At 45.8% G+C, this 19729-nt stretch overlaps 2 protein-coding genes across 2 annotated transcripts in view; one reads left to right on the top strand and one right to left on the bottom strand.

Annotated features, from left to right (window-relative positions):
- Positions 1 to 13199, bottom strand: part of LOC144145498 (centrosomal protein of 104 kDa) — a 76280-nt gene extending 63081 nt beyond the window's left edge. The window contains exons 1-3 of the mRNA XM_077677147.1: positions 12826 to 13199; positions 6205 to 6296; positions 4896 to 4977 (exon numbers count right to left, since the gene is read on the bottom strand). Coding sequence (XP_077533273.1) covers positions 4896 to 4977; positions 6205 to 6296; positions 12826 to 12938 — 287 coding nt within the window. The 5' untranslated portion in view covers positions 12939 to 13199. The remainder of the gene's footprint in view (positions 1 to 4895; positions 4978 to 6204; positions 6297 to 12825) is intronic.
- Positions 1 to 19729, top strand: part of LOC144145499 (RUS family member 1) — a 273889-nt gene that overhangs the window by 27739 nt on the left and 226421 nt on the right. The window lies entirely within an intron of this gene.

Raw genomic sequence — 19729 nt, 5'->3', positions numbered from 1 at the left:
GTGGGTCATCCTCGCATGGCCCACAATGCTCCCTGAAAGCGTTTTTGTCCAAAAAAAATTTCGTTCTGTTTCTAGCGGCCCTTTTATCTCCAGTGTTTCATGCAAACTTACGTCTGTAAAAAAATTCATGAAAAAGTAAATTCTCTTACAATGGCCACCATTTTTTGTGAACATCATTTTGAGGCCCTGGGCTGCTGTATGCCGAATTTTTAAAATATATTTCCTTTCTTTTCTGTGATTACGCCATTCAGAAAATACACGATGTCGAGCATTTTCAAACATTTTTAGCAAACACAAGCACATTCTCTCTGCCAATGAAGCATTTGTACCTGTATCTCAGAATTGTGGAAAATTGGTAAAAACTATATTTACACTGAAAAAAGGTGAAGTGTGCGAGAAAACGTTTGTCAAACTTGGGAAAACCTCCTTTCTGGCCCATATTCACCTTGGAATTGCGCATTGTTGTGCTCGTAGTAAAAATATCAAATACAAGCCATTCACTGGTACAAATGATCACAGTTTATTTCGGAAAGTTTAATCAGAACAGTTTTTGTTTTAGCAGAGAAAAAAAAATTTGAATTTGTTCAGCGACACTACCTCACCCCGTTGTTCCACAGAGCGTCTTCTCTGCACAGCATGCACCTGCCTGCATGAAAGATCCGCGAGCCAGCGGGTTTGCGCAATCGATTATGCACTGTGTCCTGAATCATGTTTTTTCCTACATATTTCTAGCGTATTATTTTTAATTTTTATTTACAGTGTGCTTGAATCTCCTATTGATAATGTAAACTATTCATTCTGTTCGTGGCCTGTTTCTCTAATCTGCGTTTCCTTCATCTAATTTTGATTATCTTTGATAAAATTTGTAGAACTGATTTGTTAAATTGAAATCGTGTTTTATTTTTGTTTTTTTGTTACTTATGATTACATCTGTGTTACGTGGTCCGTCCTCCATGCCTTGTAACGGCTTCCTGCGCCTTTGTCAAGCTGCTCGAGCAGCTTTTAGCCAGGAAGTCGTCCAGATGCTTTTGGGAAAACTGAATAAACTGAATTGAAAAAAGAATACCATTCGCCGCAATGGTAGTTCGTAGCGTCAGTACAGGAAAAAGGAATAATTCGTGTGTTAGAGGGAAACGTACAACATGCAACTAACGGTGGTGCGCCCATATGAGCGCGGGCCACCCAGCCACAAAAGATGTTTTTTAACGAAAAAAAAAAAGCAAGAAGTATTTAAATACTTTCAAATTTTGCGCCACAGTGACGTGTTCTGAGCAAGAATGACGTCATACGGGCCAACAATAAAAAATAAATTTCAGTGCGTTAACTGCACGTTAGCATTCAAGTGATGCGGTCAAATGGAACTAGAGGCCCCATTACAGACGTCCAGTCATGTGTCGTCACGACAGGTCAGTTAAACGGCCGCCAATCGCACAAACAAGGTTCCGTGACGTCATAGAAAAGTTGCGGGAAATTGGCTAGGGGGTCGCGACTGCTTCACACGTTTTCTTTAATATCTCCGTTATTTGTTCGAAGATTGCAAAGATATTGGTATCATTGTTATCGGGACTAAGCAGTCTTTCTAATAAACCCAACTTGTATTTTGTGTTCATGGCTCCTTTAAGGACCCCACTGGGGGCTATTACATAAGGGGTAGATATACAGAAAAAAAAAACACATTTGAACGCATTAGTTTTTTGAACACAGGTGACTACTGACATTTTCTTCTATGAAGTTTGATGGGCAGGTGGTTGAAACAATGGAGCAGGGAAGGTCGTTCCAATCTTTGGCTGCACGTGGAAAAGTTAACTTGATAACCTCAACTAGAACTCTGGTGCCGGAGGCAGCGTCCAACTGATTCAGGCGACTAAGCCTTGATAATGAGTGATTAAAAGTTACCCGTAAGGCAGCCAAAGTTACGTAATCAGGTCTACAAAATTATTTCTTTTGATGTACAAAAGCATTGTCGAGAAGGGCTGATGCTCCTCTTCATTTTCTTATTATAAAGCTACAAGTTGAGTGCAAGTAGTAACCACCAACACTGATGACGTTGTAGTTTGTGCGTTGTGCTGCCCCGCACAAATTATCTGGTTAAAACCAAGTCAGGCGAGGCCTATTTTTCAGGGAACTGAAAGAAAACAACACTGCTGCTCCTGCATATAAATCCAGTGCCTTTGAAAGGTGGATCAGGCGCTCTAATTTAACCACACGCTCCTTGCGAAAATGCAACAGTCTTGCGTTGACCTTTGAGCTCGAACTGGGACAACTACGATAACGCTTAACTGTATTACCGAAGCCATACCCAAAACATAGCTGATTCTGTAATAGGCAGCAACCGGAATTATTAAACGATAACGTGCGTTGAATTTTCATACCGTCGAGTTTAGCCGGGTGTTATTTGGTCACTTGATACATGGTCCTTAAGTAGAAGCACACCGCATTTTTTCGTATATTTTGGTATTGTGCAGCAATTGGCACCCCCCTCCTCTTCCCGTAATTTTCAAAACTTATTAAACAAGTGGAATTCTCAGCTCAGTAGTGGTGCATAGCTTGGACAAGATACCTTACCTTGTCAAATCAGGCGTGTTGCAATTAGATGTCAGCGCTTGCTCATATGTCTTGTTTAAATGTAAGAAGCCCTACACTGTCACCCCCATTAGTTTTGAGTTTCTATTGTCACTCTGGTAACCACATCTTAAGCTTCACCTCTCCTTGAACCGTGTAGTCGAACACCACGCACGCTAAACTTGACAGCTCCCCGCATAAACGGGAATCAGTATGCGACTACACCGGCTTCCAGGGTCCTATAACTAAAACAATCATCCCAACTATCATCAAGCTAACTAGCCACAAAAATTCACCTCACAGAAGAAAAAAAACCGGACGAAAATGGACATGAACAAATCTTACTCTCCTATTCGTTGTATACACTACTGTGTTTAGAACTTTATTATCGGTAATATCGTCTGGTAATAAAAACAAGTCATGGTAGTTAAAGGGACCCTGCAACACTTTTTTCAACAATTTTTTTTAAATCTTAAATGCTTGTAGAACGTAGTCAACCGACACAGTCCAGTACTTAGATTAGGGTGTCGCCAAGTACATTAACAAAGAATTACTGCTTTATGCCCATCACATTATTAGAAACTGCTCAAAAGAGCACGAGGTCGCGGGTTCGATTCCCGGCCGCGGTGGCCGCTTTTCTGATGGAGGCGAAAAGCAAAAACGCCCGTGTGTACGAGACTTCGGCGCACGTTAAAGATCTCCAGGTGGTCAAAATTAATCCGGAGCCCTCCACTACGGCGCGCCTCATCGCCTACGTTGCGTCTGCGCGTTAAACCCTACAATCAATCGAAACTGCTCACAATATTTTTTAAATGCATAGCATTTTAGTAACTCACAATGTCACGCGGCGTTCGGCCTAGTCCGCAGCCAGGCCACTACACTATAAAAGAAACAACAGTTTCCGGCGCCCGGATTCGAACCCACGACGGCGCGGGCGGAACGGCAAGTGCCGGGCGCACTACCGATTGAGCCACGCAACCAACACGGATTTCGATGCACCGATAGCGCCTTATATCCTTCACTCATTTATGGTTTGTTTCGAAAGCGCCATAAGTTGTCACGCGCCTCCGCAAGATGGCGACACAGGTTCCGCGATCGAGACTATGATCGAGAGACCCGCCATAAGTTGTCACGCGCCTCCGCAAGATGGCGACACAGGTCCCGCGATCGAGACTATGATCGAGAGACCAGCAGCGCTGGTCGCGTCTCGTGCTGCCGGGACGCCCCGCTGTAGCCCACCGCAAATTTGATGACGTGCAGCGTGTAACAAGAAAACCAACAACCAATACGTAATCCATACGACTTGCCGGCGCACCCCCTCGGAAATGCTGTGCATTTGATCGTGCCCCTCGCGAGGGGGATGTATTTCTCTTTTCCCGGTCATAGCGTTCTTCGAGCTTACGCAATCACAACGGTGTTGCGGCTATTGGCCGGCTTTAATTCAGTTGCAGCACCTTTATTGGCAAGGATGGCCAAAGGCCGGTTGGGGAAGGAAAGCCACAAAGCCAAGGCGGGAAAGGAAGACGTATTTGCTGCGATGAGCAAATAACCCAGGGGCGCTCCGTGCTGACGATAACTACCGATTTCACAGGGCATAAAGACGCAAAGGAAAGAGTGAAAGCGTTTATCGGAAGTGTTGCAGAGTCCTTTTAAGCCATCTGCATAAGGGCGTTCGCAGCTTCGGTTGACTTTTTTTTTTTTTTTGCAGCTTATCGGCCATTGCTTATCGGCGCACCACCGACAGACAATAATTGCATGCGCCTTGTTAACAAGTCCCGCTCAGTTGGCTAGCACCGCACGTGATCTCCCGGAAGTTCCTGCATGCACAAATGGTTGGTGATAGTTCCATCGACTACCAGCGAAAACCACAAGAGCGTCGGCGCGGACGTCCGATAGCGCCTTTAACGCAATAAAATAAAGCCCAACTACCAAGCAGCGGAAGCACGTGCACATGTAGGAACGGGTTACAGTGGAACATTGTACGCCAGCAATCAGCGTACTCGCTTCCGTCATTCAAAGCCCACGCCAGGGGCAGAACTTGCCGCCAACATACATAAAATCACAGCATGGGAGAAAGGGTTGTTTGTTCCATTACTACCAAAAGTGTTCGTATATAGTCGCGACTCCGAAGCACCACCTGGCCGCTAGCACGTGGCCGGTACAGTAAGTAATGAGTCACGTGGGCGAACAGCACGTTTTGTAGAGCCGGACGTTATCCGCGGGCGGAAGTGCCGGGAGCGCTCGGAGGCCGCGGAGCGTCTCGCACTGTGCGGCAAGGAACGGCGCAGCTTCGAACGGCGGCGCGTTGGAGCGTGACGTGGCGGTGCACTCACCCCAAATGAGTCCAGCGGGCGTTGTAGAGGCCCACGTCCAGGCCTTTGGGGACGTTGCCCACGTAGATGTCGATTGTTGTGGCTGTAAATAAGAAAAAGCCGGAAGAGTCATCGCAGCGGCTGCGCAGACATCGTTCCCTTCAGTATATCATCGGCTTGTTTAGTGCCATGAGCATTATTCTGCGGACGAGTAATATTTGAGTGGTCGCCAACGATTTTTTGTATGTGTTCATGTATCAATATTGCTTCGTATGTCATTTCAAAGTTCGCTGAACGATTGACCGTAATGAATCATTCGCAAATAAGCCTACGCGTGAATCCTGCGTGGTTAAAAAACGTTGATCGGGATTTTCGGGCAACAACAAAATTTATTGTCATAGTTCGTATGAGATTTTAAAGGGATCACGATGAGAACGCACGACTTTGCTTCGTTGAAAAGAGATGCTACGGCAACAAATATGCTCATTTTAATGGGAAGCGAACTTTATCGTGGTAAATAAATATCGAAACAAGTTGAAGGCGCCGTCATCTTTCTGACACTCTCACCGGTTCTGCCATAGATACCGACGCGTGATTGGCTGGCACCCTGTCCCAGTCCCCTTTAATTAGAGGCATTGCCATAAAATGACGACACCGCAGCCTGATTGTTTCATTTATTTATTTATTTATTTATTTATTTATTTATTTATTTATTTATTTATTTATTTATTTATTTATTTATTTATTTATTTATTTATTTATTTATTTATTTATTTATTTAGTTTTTACTTTATTTATTTATTTATTTATTTATTTATTTATTTATTTATTTATTTATTTATTTATTTATTTATTTATTTATTTATTTCACCAAAGGAGCTATTGCATCAATTTGCCCGACTATTTTAATGCTTGCGCTGCTCGAACTAAATTTTGCTCATTACAGGCAGTAGCTGTTATGTGCTATATTTCCATCTCTGCTTTCAATTCGTCAGCATTCCAAAATTCTTTTTGCCCCTTTACATGCTCGCTCTCCGCTTTCTCAGTATTACATTCAAAACACAAGTCTTCAGGAAGCCGAATATTTCCCACGTATTCATTTGGATGGATGCAAAAACATTCCAACAGAATGTGCCGAGCGCCAGAAAATTGTGCCACGCATGCCCCATCCTTCGGAGCATACTTCTCCACAAAGCTCTTCGTTCTCGAGCAACCTGCGCTAATCTCAAAGGGCGAATCACTGCCGTTGGAGTTATCACAGGGATCTTACTTTCTGATATAAAAATTTTCTGCCACAAACAAAGCGGTCAGTATGTTCCAGTATACTTACCAATGCAGTATTGATGAGATAGTATCTGGATGCGACAAATTCGGCATTTTGTCTCTAGCTGGATGATGATCTCTTGCGGGTAAGTCGAATACCTGAGAAGTAAACAAAGACAACGGTCGGAGGTTTCCTATATCACTTAACACATTACGGTGGATAAGACAACGGCGTTTTTTATTTTATTATTTTTTTTTTTTACAAAACGCCACATAATTTTTATGCGAAAGCGTTAATTGTCCCATTACGAGAAAAAGCGGTGTCCGGCGAGGACAAGCGATGGTTCCAAAAAGGGTCTACGACACAAATCGAATAAAAGTAGAGGAGAGAGAATTGGCGGAATTTGGGTGTGGGATTCGAACGCGGGGCTCACGAAATGCGGGTTGAGCGTGCATTCCTTACAACGCGGCCGAAGCAGAGCTCTCGGTCTCTAGGGCTGAATCAGCACGATCACCAGATGATCTCCGAGAATGAGGAACCGCTCCCACATCATCAGATTCAAATAAAAGTTTTCCACGACAGCAAGGGGTAGATAAATCAATCGATTGATCTCAGGGTAGATCAATCGATCGATCGACCGATCGATTGATTAATTGATTGATTGACTGATTGCAGGGTTTAATGCACCGACGCAACGCAGGGGATGAGGCGTGCCATAGTGGGGGGCTCCGGAATGAATTTGACCACCACGGGATCTTCAACGTGCACCGAAATCTCGTACACACGGGCGTTTTTGCTTTTTGCCTCCACCAGAAAAGCGGCCGCCGTGGCCGGGAATCGAGCCCACGACCTCGTGCTCAGCAACTTAACACCTTAGCCACTGAACCACCGCGGCGGGGACATCTAGTGAATGCATTGTGGCATTCGACTTGGAATTGTGTGTTAGAGACATGCACTGAGACCTACAGCTGTGATTTGAGTGTGCGAAATACAGAGGCAGCAAAGCACGTTTACGCTAAGGAATAAGAAGGGCTAAAAATAGCGATTGGCCAAGTCTCTCAGTGTGATTAACAAATAGAAAAAAAAAACAACGCAATGTGCAAAGTATCCTGACTATGGTAATGAGAGGACTCCATCCCACCATTTAAAGAATGAGTAATTCGGGTATGCTAATTAAATGTAGCAAATCACGCTTACGCAAGTTTAATATATGTTGGGCTAACAAGAGCGACCAGCCAAGCCTCTCAGTAATAGCCACAGAGAGAACACGGGAAAGACGCAATCAGAAAACTACAGTGACAACGTCAATGAGAGGGTGCAATCGCACTACTGGACGGGTTTGTGCATGTCGGCGCTGTCTTTACTGCCATGGCCTCTACTTCAGCGGAAGCTGTGAAGCACGGTCGCCCATGGAAGTATGCCGCAGAAAAAAAAAATTCAGGTGAACACAAAGACGCCGCACTGTGAGAGAAGACTCAGGCACTCACTGCAGCTAAGACCACCATTATCCCGAACTGCCGTAACCGTTTACTGATTACGCACCAAACATGTATCCCTCTGATGACGAAGACAATCTGGCAAAAGAAGATGACATAATCACAACAGACTTACTACAATTACACGCAGATAATCTCATAGCTCAAAATATAACGTCATTCTTTCGCAGTTCCACACGTAAGCAGTCTTAGGTGCCTCTCTGAATATTTAACTAAAGGGTACGTGTAATTAACTCAAACCCCCGCCTGCCGTCCGCTTCGTCAGGTTGGTGGTCCAAAATACGCTGTGCGCGATGCTCAGTCAAGATGCACAAAACATGTATCCCTTTGATGACGAAGACAATCTGGCAAAAGAAGATGACATAATCACAACAGACTTACTACAATTACACGCAGATAATCTCATAGCTCAAAATATAACGTCATTCTTTCGCAGTTCCACACGTAAGCAGTCTTAGGTGCCTCTCTGAATATTTAACTAAAGGGTACGTGTAATTAACTCACACCCCCGCCTGCCGTTCGCTTCGTCAGGTTGGTGGTCCAAAATACGCTGTGCGCGATGCTCAGTCAAGATGGTCACGGGCTACCCATGTGCATCTGTAGAGGCCACATTTAAAACTACAACCACCGCAACCAGATCGAGAGACTTTTAAAGACGAGGCGAGCAAAGCAAGTTGAAGAAAAAAAAATCAGTACCATCCTATCGTGTGAAGGTTATTGATGCAATTGGTTCTCCCCGAACTCCCGCTCAAACCGCACCGTCACGCTGGGGAAGCGTTCAACGGGAGTGTAAAAAGGCTTCACTGCGCAACATATCATGCGGGAAAGCCAACTAACAAAAACCAAGCTTGCGCAAATCTTGTTAAAGTCGGCTTCACCTCTACGCAGAAGCGCATAGCTGAAAAGACATTTTTTACGGGCACTAATTGCCGTCTTGTACAGTCAAACCCGTTTATAGCGAACTGCAATATGCACTGCAATTAGTACGATATATCCAATAGTTCGATATAGCCGAACCCTCTTATAACGAACTTATTGTTACGAGTTCGCAATCCGCGGGAGCCACCCCCCCTCCTAACTCCTTCATCCCCGCATGCAGAAACGAACACAGTAAATTAGCCATTACCATACACAAAATATTCCATTTATTGCAAATATTAAGCTACTTTCCGCCTTAACTGCCTACTTTGCAAAAAAGCGGGGATTTTTGTTTTCACTTTTGGCATCTTAAACTGGCATAGCATTCTCTGCACGAAACATTGTTTGTACCAGTTCGAGTCCGCGTCCTCCAAAATCTAAAAAAAGCACTGGCTGAGCACATCGACTGCCGAAAGCGCTTCATTGTAAGCGTCCGACGGCTTTCCCTCGCGACATCATCGCTGGCGAGCTCTTCCCACAGTTCACCGATGCTGCTGTCTTGGTCCGGACTCGCGGAATTGGCCGGCTCCATCGTTAGTCCCGCGCGTCGGAAACAGTTACGGAAAGTTTCGAACGGGCGTCACGCCGCTCCGTGCGAGGCGCAGGGACTCAGTCGCGGCTCTTGCTCCGTGGTCGTGGCCAATCCACATCTCAATCGACGCTTCGAGACCATGCATTTCGGCAGCCATTCTAGGCGCGCAGAGTTCGATATATCGGATGTGAACTTCGTTATAAGGAATATTTTCCCCATGTATTTCTGTAACTGAAATATTTTGTTCGATATATAGCATTATTCGCTCTATCCGGGTTCGTTATAGCCGGGTTTGACTGCATAAGATCACGAAGCGCCGCAGTAGGCCATCAGGTAGCAGAAGGGAGGGTGTGTGTCGAAGTAAGGAGGAGGGGAGCGGCTTTTGTCGTTCTACGGACGCAACAAACGGGGTAGTAGCCCATAACAGCTCCGCTGTAGAAAGCGAAAAAGGGCAGTCCCAGGCAGCCACCTGCTTAATGCGAAGCGGGGAAAGTATAGTTTTAGCCAGCCGACCACTACGGAATGGCTATGCAATAAGTCGGGAAGACTTGAAGCTGTTAGAACGGAGAATTGGAGCGGGCGGTTGCGGAGCATAGTTGCGACTCTCGTTCTACCGCAGCTACTTGAGAAATGTATGCGTCATGGCTTGCCGCCAGAAATACTCAGGTAGTGCAAAGAGTTTTGTTCAGCGCATTTTGTTAGAAATGGCTAGATAGAGTCATAGTATGAGAACGACGTTTTCCTTTTTCCTGCACACTGACAGTCTCTGGGTATGTTCATATGGAACACTGAGACTTGGCGCGATCGCGGAATACAAAGCTACTGATAGTCATGCCGTACAAACTAGCTTTATTTGAAAAATGGAAATTAATGATATTTCACTGAGGCAATTACTTACTTGATTGAGTGAATAATTTTTATGCCTTAAGTAAGCCTGCGAGGGGCCTGGTCGCCTTGTTTCGTAATCCCTCGGATGTGGCACCCACGTTTGATGAGGGTACCGGGTCTTGTCGAGTTGTAGCCCCATTTCTTTCCCGTTTCCATGTGCCGGATAACGATATTTTGTATCATGACTTATCGTTGTATAGTTCGGTTTATTTATAGCACATTGTATTAAATATGTAATACTTTAGATGGGCCCAGAAATAGCAGCGGTGATGTCGCCAACGCGTTTTTTTTTTTCTCTCGTCTTTCTTCACAATCGAATCACAGCTACAAGCAGGTGATGGGGGTGGTAAGCTTACTGTGAACGGCCCATTTTCGTCAGACCAATTTTTTGTTTGAATGGCGTAAAAAAAGGTTTTTTCTTTTTTTAGTAATTCACACCACAACGCCCCTCCCTCCCCCTTACCGGCCCCACTTCTACGTCTCATTCTTTCCGCGGCATACGCACCGTCCATATAACAATTGGTAAAACACAAGCACGCATTTGCCCATTGCAGAACCGCTACTCGAACAATAGCAACACACGATACATGGTCGTCGCAATATACTCGCCCCGACCAGCAACGCACTGGTTGCCCTAAATCTCTAAAGTTCCATCTTGGCATCTGCCACTATCGCCGACACCAACACCAACGCCGTCGCAAAGGCAGTCATAGCCCTCGTAGCGACCACAGTCCCCACCAGCTATCTAACCATTCTTACGGACTCTCACCAAGTTTTTTGCAACTTTTTTACCGGCTGTACTTCATTCCCCGCTCTCTAATTTCTCCAGGTGATTAAAACCCTGTACCGCCTTCAAATCGTGTGAACCGAAGGTCGTGCCTTTCTCACAGGTGGCTCAGGCTGCTTCCCGCGATATGCTACTCTGGGAATTCCCGTCGAGGTCGGGCCAATTGGCCGCACCCTTCTCCGCGTTTTTCATTTTCACTCGCTACACGGATATCCTCCATCACTATCGCAACAACCAACTTTATTACCCACGCCCTCCCCCATCCATCGATGTCCTCGACGCCCGACTCAAGACGCAAACGCACTCCAACAGCCCAATTCTTTATATCCCATATCCACCGCTACATAACTCTGCAACTTTAATACCTGTCATACCACCAATATCCTGTGGACACGCACCTACCACCCAAATCCCCTTACTTTACCCTCCGCCCTTCCACCCGCCCTAGTAGTGATGCGGCTAACTGGCTGTCAGCTGAAATGAAAATCACGAATGTCTCAGGGCTAGAGCAGCGGTGTTCCCCTTTGTGTGATAACCAGAAGTCACCTAACTTTATTTTATTTCTCAGCTCCAATAAACCTTTCTACAATACGAACTTTGGTACAAAGTCCACATTTTCATAAGTGTTGTTTACTCTTAGGAGCGGCGGCCATTTCATGCACCGGACAACTCCGGTTTTTCGCACTATAGGGCACTCAAGGCTTCCGCCTTAAAAAAATAAACACCGATAAAGAAAATTTAACAAAACTAGAGATGTTAAAACGAAACGGCCTTGGAACGGCATTCTGTACAAGGGGGGCCGAACACTTTTTTGTCTTGTGTTAGTTTATTATATGTGTATGGCCGCTTTTTGTTTTATTTGATCAACCTGTTCTGTATGGGACACAATCCCTACCTCTTTAATCCCTCTTTCTGCATCGGTCTTAGACTTTTCTTCTTCTGTCTCGTCCGCTATCCAGTTAGGCAGACAGGCTTCGGTCCAGCTTCCGGCTTCAAAACTGACTTCGGCCGGCTCCAACCGCTTATTTTACTACCGCTTCTAAGTTGTTTTTCCCGAAAGAATCCAAGTTATACTCACAGAAAGGGACAGCCGGATACACGCCAAATTCGTTTGGTTTAGTTATAGTCATTTTCCCGTCTTGTGACGGGAGCACGTCCGAACTGCGCAGTAAGCGCGGGTAGTGGGCATAAAACGGGGCAGTGACTCCGCCAAAGCGCCGCCAGGCAGCGCCGCTTCCCCGCAGTGCGTGTCCAGACGCGCAGGTGTTTACAAAACAGCGCGTATGGCTCGCACGTTGCTCCACGATGAGATGCGACGAGCGTTCTAATGCAATTTAACACACTGCGCCGCAAGCGTTGCGCAACACAGTTCACGTCCTCTTTCCTTTTGAACAGCGACGTGTTTAACCTCATCAGTTGCTTACGTAGGTGCTTCGTTAGCTTGAAACTTTTCTTCGGTTTCATAAATTAAGCGAAGTAGGGGATATTTATTTGCCTTCAGGTAAGCGGCCCGGACAATGAAACAATGGCTCAAACATCGTCCTTCGGCTATGGTTTGAGCGATTTGGGGTTAGAAAGGTTGATGCGTACAATCAATTCACGGGAGTGCAAACGGGAGAAATGCACAAATTTTCTGAGTATTGGAATACTTCTAGAATAACAAAAAGATATCGCTATCAAGCTTCCAGTTTTCACTTTACAACGAGACTTCATTGTTTTACACGCAGATGAAGCGGCGCAATTGCAGTCCCAGTTAGTACGAGATGTAACTTCGAAGGCACCCGAAGACGAGAATAATTCTTAATCGACTTCAGTTCATTTCATTACATTCAACGATTTCTAACGGTCGAAAATACTCCTTTTGACTAAGCACGATTTGAGCTTTCCGCGTTCCATTTGACAGTCCTTTGTTTTGACAAGAATACCTTTGGCGACGTAAACAGAAACCTCTTTCAACTACTGCTGCTTTCGTAGTCCCAGCTCTTGCCCCACGCAGAAAACAATTGTTGAAAAGTAGTAAGGAAAAATAGGATAGAAATGAATCGTTGGAAGAGGGCGATGCTCACTTCTTCGAGAGCCACCCCTTGACCGTCGGCCCGTGCAGGTTGAGCTCGGAGGCCGGGAAGTTCTCGTCTTCGGCGCTCACTTGGACGACGCTGAAGTTCACCTTGCGCGGCATGGCTGGAGGAACCCTTCAGTCTCAGCCGCGCTGCTACAACACCGTCACCGCGCCACCCAAGACCACGGCATCGGCGACGGGCATTCCTTCGGGACGAGGCGGTCACAACGCGGAGCACGTCTGCGTCGGAGCTGCGGCAGCAGCACGCGGACACTGGTGCTTCCGCCGCGGTCCAGGGCCCACCCCTCCCTCGCCCTCGGCCACCCCCCTTCGTGCTGCCCGTTGCCAGGCTACTCCACGTCCAGCGTTTTCCCCCTCGTACCGCTTACCGAACTCTACCCCTAGCGACGGCGTGCGCTGCCTGGTTTTGTTGATGCCCCGGCACTCGTCTCTGCATTCCTTTCAATTTTCGCTGCGCTGCTTCGCAAAAGGGAACGGGTACGGTGCGTACGGGACAATGGTGTGGTGCAATAAAATTACGTTCTTTTATTTTCATCATCCCCAGCTTTTCCGCTCAAATAATCGGCCGTTCAGGAATCAACTTTGATATGAACACGTTAAACAGTACCCTGCATAAGATCGACGTATACCATTTGTGTAATTCGTTGTCAAAAGTTACAGCCCATAGATTTAAGGATGATCCTTTTCAGTGCTCTAGAACCTGCAGTACAGCAACGTGCCAAACTTGAAACTGCGCAAGAAACAAGCTTTTGCCCGAAAAACATGGTTACAGCAACCAACAATTCTTTCTTAGCTGACTGGCGGCAAAGACCAGCTACACTCAAGGAAACAATACGCTCACGCTCGATTCGTTGGTTAAAAGCTCAGGCCACTAAGCCCCGCAAACTAATTTTAATGGCTGAAACCGCAGCCTAGAAACTATTGGAGCGAGTGTATACAAGCAAAAAAAAAAAAAACGCGATAACCCTCTTCAAATCCTGGAAGTTAATTCTTTCTCCCAGCTTTTGTCGTTGCATAATCAGGCTCCAGCCTTATAGGCAGCAAGCTAACTGCCACATCACGTCCGTTCAGTCAAGAGGAAAATTCAAGATGTCGTCAAGAAGAAAATTAGAGTTCGTCAAGAGGAAAAATTGAAGATAATCATTTGCTTTCAGGCATGCGAAGCTCCGATGGTGCCATCACAGCCAGCTTATTACGGAAAGCAGGCCGTGGTGCTCACATGCACCATTCCGCTGTTGTCCGGCACCAAGGTGTAATTATACGCCCTTATGTTCCGGCCGTGTGTTCACTGGTGACGTAAAGCCCTCATCAGGCGGGCAGTCAGCCTCACTTCTTCCCTGTCTACCCAGTCGCTTCACACATGGGTTAATTTCTAGCACGACGGCTGAGAAACAAAGCCAAAAGGGACCGGGTTCGCTCTGCGAGGCGGTCCGTATACGGGCGACATGCCATCCATCACCCGGCGGTTGGGAATGGGCAAAATGGGGTTAGCCAAGCAGCCAGGCAACCGCGAGTGTATTCATTTTCCAAGCATACCTCGCAAGCCGATTTTAATACGCTGATAATTGCTAGTTTACAGCCTAGCAGCTTTGCTCCAGCGCTATGCTGAAACTTTTGCGTGACGGCTTTCTAAGCAGAATTGTGTGTGTGTGTGTGTGTGTGTGTGTGTGTATGTATGTATGTATGTATGTATGTATGTATGTATGTATGTATGTATGTATGTATGTATGTATGTATGTATGTATGTATGTATGTATGTATGTATTTATGTATGCTTATGTATGTGTGTATGTATGTATGTATGTATATATGTATGTATGTGTCTATGTATGTATGTATGTATGTATGTATGTATGTATGTATGTATGTATGTATGCATGCATGCATGCATGCATGCATGTATGTATGCATGGATGTCTGTATGTGTGTATTTATGTATGAATGTATGTATGTATGCATGTAGGTGTGTATGTGCTTGCGTGTGTGCGTGTGCGTTTGTGGGGGAAGGAAATTTTTGTGACATATCCCAATTTTGTCCCCCGAATTCTTCCTTAAATCGACTAGCCGAATTGGACGAATTTTTGGCACGGCACTTAGTGGCTGTACAGCGGTATATAGCTACGACGTAGTACGACCCAGTCTCAAAAATCCCCAAATCCTGAAACAGCACTTGTCAGCAGTTAGTTAGTCCTTTGATTTTGTTGTTGTTGTTGTTATTTTTGTCGTTGTTGTTGTTTACTGGTGCAGATACAGGTAACCAACAAGGCAGTACTTTCGGCTCTCATAATAAGCTGCGGTTTATCAAACCAAGTTTATGACCTTAAGCGCCAAAAATCCCTGATGTAGCGCCCCATGTTCCTGTTAAGTGCAGCTAATAGGAATAAAACATAGTATCATGAACTCTCGCGACTTCTTTGTTGGCGACGCTTCGGTGCCCTTCAGTGCAAATCCCTTCAGTGCTTTGCACCGAAGGGCTTTCATCCCTCAAGGTTGAATTTTAAGCAAAAATCACAGCGAGATAAATGCGTAAACTGTGCTCCTGATGGGAAGAATATCTTAGGGACCAATGGGAAGATTTCACGAGCAATGCGTCCCACATGTAAAAGAAAAAAGACCGTGGGAATTGTTCCGAAGCAGAATACAATCAATTCCGCTGCTTACCAACCCCACGCGCACCCCGAGGCTGCGGAGGGTTTCCGAAAAAAACAATTCGCATTTGGAAATTTGGAACTGCCTAAATTTTTGTGTACCTCTGCACTGTAATATTACATACAAAAAGAGCATTAGCCACCTGGAGTGTGTTTCCCAGTGCAAAATCTTCGAAGCAGCGTCCGATTCGACGAAGTTGCGTCAATTTAGCGCGTCAGATCATCTCGCTTGCAAGCCCGATCGACAGTCGACGAGGGGAAAACCCTGTGCACGTTGCGCCATCTCGTCATACGTGCACAAAGTAGCATCTACATGCGTGGTTCCCTGAACAGCCTTGCCCACTACTACCGCATCTTTCTCAACAACGTGACGACACGGCGCGTGCAAGGACAATGAACAACACGCAGCTAAGTAAAGAATAAAAGTTGTAACAAATTAGCAGGGGCGTAATTGTAAGTAGTCAAGACAGTAAGGGCAGCTACTTTCAAAGGGATAGTGACGTACAAAAATAAATATGAAACGATTCATTGCTCGGGGTATGCGAATCAATATTAGCTCTTTTCCGTAGAAAGCAATCGGCGTCAGTGATGGCTAGTTTGTCTAGTTTCGGTTAGGGTAAGCCTGCACGGTATACGAAAAGCAGTGTTTTAATAGGGGCGAATCCCCACAAATGGCGGGGCTTTCGTCGTCTCATATCATCGTCTCATGTCATAGTCAATGTCGTCACGGTACTAAAACACCAGGACACTCGTTTACGCCTCGCGCTAGAACGTAACGCGTACTAAAATAACACACCTGGACACTCGTTTCCCAACGCCTCGCGCTAGGATGTTTCACCACCGTGGCTACCCCCAACGGTTTCGTCTCCGTTGGCAAAAATGCCAAGGCGCCAAGAGTACACTTATAAACTGCAGGTTCCGCCACTCCCTAGGTATCACGTTAGTGTAGATGGCCCGAGATTTCGTTTTCTAGAACCTTTCCGGAGAACCACGGCTCTACATGAGCCCCTCCAGACAACGCTTACGCTCACCTACATTCAATTATCTAACGCTAAACGGGCGCCCTTTTCATAGTCTACCTAAAAGATGTTGGCATAGTTACAAAACATTTTAACAGCAAAGGGTGGCGTATATTTCTTAAGGAATCGATTCGATTAGAACGACAACTACGGCAATTGTACTGAGCCATACGAATGCCGTACTCTTCATTGCCGCTGCGGCCGGGCAGCCGATGAGATGGAATTCGAACTGTTTGTAAGTGTACGCAGGCGCCTCTCTGAGAAATCCCTGAGCCAACACTGTATACATGGGGCAACACGGTACTTTACAAACATTCCCAATAAACCTTTTCCAATCCAATCCAATCCTTTCCTTATACTTACGTGAACCACGATGCATCGGTATTGCTCTTTTCTACTATTGATCTTTAGTAATAATGCATTGCGAATTTCAGCGGCAGCGGAAGCTATTACTGATATGATTGATTGATTGATTGATTGATTGAATGATCGATCGATCGATCGATCGATCGATCGATTGATTGATTGATTGATTGATTGATTGATTGATTGATTGATTGATTGATTGATTGATTGATTGATTGATTGATTGATTGATTGATTGATTGTCCATACCTCGGTCAATCACCCTCTGTTGGAATGTTCCCTGCTGGGGTCATATGTTTGAGGGACAGTCACACAGGAGTGCTGCGAACTCAAGCAGCATGTGAAGTTATTTTTGAAATTATTGGTTTAATTAAATTGATTGACTGGTCACGACTGGTTGATTGGCATAATTTATTTAATTATTCGCTCCCTCAAGTCATAACCTATCCCCATCTGTTCGCCCTTTCAAAGTTACTCTTCCGTCTTTCCAAACTTTGTTGTCAGCTGAAGAAAAAATCCGCTGCATTTCGTTTTCTCAATCGGACGACATTTGGCTCCCGGTGTAAAGCAAACCAGCGCCAACCCCACCAAGTATCATCCCTGTCAGCCCAGTCGAGTAAGCGGTGCGCACGACCGCACTTACACGAACGCGCATTCCCAGGGGTTTGGCGCAACCTTGATGAAACTTGTGGTGTGTGGTGCCGCCGTGTTTACCATCAGCCCTGTACGTTCGGTAGCAGGAACTCCACCCCGGCGATGAATAAGCCTCTATAGAAGGGCAAATAAAGATCTCTCTCTCTCTCTCTCTCTCTCTCTCTCTCTCTCTCTCTCTCTCTCTCTCTCTCTCTCTCTCTCTCTCTCTCTCTCTCTCTCTCTCTCTCTCTCTCTCTCTCTCTCTCTCTCTCTCTCTAGCAGCAAACACAAATTTACCTCGTGGAACGTGCATTGCTCACGATGGTACAGCCGATGAGTGAGTGAGTGAGTGAGTGAGTGAGTGAGTGAGTGAGTGAGTGAGTGAGTGAGTGAGTGAGTGAGTGAGTGAGTGAGTGAGTGAGTGAGTGAGTGAGTGAGTGAGACAGAAATAATGCTGGCTGGAGATTTAATGACTATGGTGAGTGAGTGAAACAACTTTCAGATCCCGTTCGCGGGTCGTACGACTCTTTTACCGCGAAATGACGAAACGTCTAGGTTCGAAGGGTCAGCTAATAAAGCAAACGCCGTGCACCACGTTCTCCTTGTGCACCACGGCTTCGCGCAGCGAAGACCGACCTCGACCCAATGCGGAGTGAGCTGGGGGACTGACTCTAGGCGGCGGCCCACGCCGCGGTCGCGATACTGCTAACCGCTCGAGTGACACGTGCCCAGCGCCTGCCTCGGTGGCGTCACGTATGCGACCGCAACGGCGACACGCAGCGAGAAGAAATAACGGATGCATAAAAGGGGCTGCTGCAGGGGCGCGAAGGATTCGGCAAAACGGGGGCACCCGATCGCGGGAGGGTGGAGACGCCTGACCCAGTTTCTAGTATAACGACGCAAGATGACGCTTCCAAATTAATAGGGCCAAATTGATATGTCGACCGCGTACCACGACGAGGATCTCGGTGTATTTTTTTTTCTCATTCCGTTTCTGTGTGCGTAAAAATGTGAGGTCGCTTAGGGAAATTTGGACCACGAGGTAGTAGGCCATACATCCCCTTTAAAATAATGGTGTCAAGGAACCCGTAAAGCCTCACAACCCCCGGGTTTATGGACCATTGAGAGTTGTTGGTGTGGTTGTCTCTTATTGAAAAGGAAGGTATAGGACTAGGAAGGACGATCAGAATTGCGGGAGGGGAGATGTAACAGTTTCCGAAAATCGCTAAGAACTCCTTGTGTTCATGAGATGTCTCTAGGAGCACTTAATCTGGGAGCTGTCAAACGTAAAAGATCGCCAAATGACAGACCCACTCTAAATAATTGAACACTAGCCCTAGAAATGAGGCAATGAAGTTATGCTCAGCCAATCAATCAAAGAATGCTTCATAATACACCAAAGTATGCGACGATGCATGTACTGCTATGCATGGCGTGCGTGGCTATGCATGGCAATATCAATATTCCCTGTACCATAGTAAATGCGCTGGTAGTCCTTGTAAGCTTGTCCTGAATTATACCTAAAGAGAACCTTGTATTCAATATGCGACTGAAAGCATTTCTAACGTAATGAGCTTTAATGAATTGGCCAGATTTTCTGTTTGCTGGTTTTTTCTGGCGGTAAGCCGCAATGATTACCGTTTGATCGCAGCTTTCTTATAAGTTGAGTTAACATCAAGCACCCCAACTGTGTATGCGGGTTCCGTGAATACTCGAGAACTGTACACAATAAAGCTTTATATCGGACACAGCCCCACAGGCCTTTTTTCCAAGCCCTAATATGGCTTTTTCGCCTTGTTCCTCGACATAGCTCTGCAATGTGAAAATGAACTTTGACTTTGAGCCTTGTTCCTCGACATAGCTCTGCAATGTGAAAATGAACTTTGACTTTGACTTTCACTCTGACTATTTTTATAGCGTAACCTCAAGGCCACCGACCCCCACATCGACATTCTTTTTTTTTTTTAATTACGAGTTTTTGCCGCGCGGCATATGATAGGCGTTTTAAAGATAGAGGTGAAGAAGAAAGTAGGAAGGAAAGCTTCTTCTAAAGACGAAGTAGTGTTGTTTGGGCTTGTCTATCTGTCTGTCTGTCTGTCTGTCTGTCTGTCTGTCTGTCTGTCTGTCTGTCTGTCACCCGAATCAACCACCCGGCAAAAATAGAAAAAACTAACAGCTGAAAGAATGCTTGGAAAGCAGGCAAAAGTAAAAAAAGCAAGCAAGT

The sequence above is a fragment of the Haemaphysalis longicornis genome, unplaced genomic scaffold (assembly GCF_048455015.1).
Source record: "Haemaphysalis longicornis isolate Haplotype H1 unplaced genomic scaffold, Haemaphysalis longicornis Haplotype H1 scaffold_7, whole genome shotgun sequence".
NCBI classification, from domain to species: domain Eukaryota; kingdom Metazoa; phylum Arthropoda; class Arachnida; order Ixodida; family Ixodidae; genus Haemaphysalis; species Haemaphysalis longicornis.
This window is presented reverse-complemented; position numbering and strand designations above follow the sequence as displayed.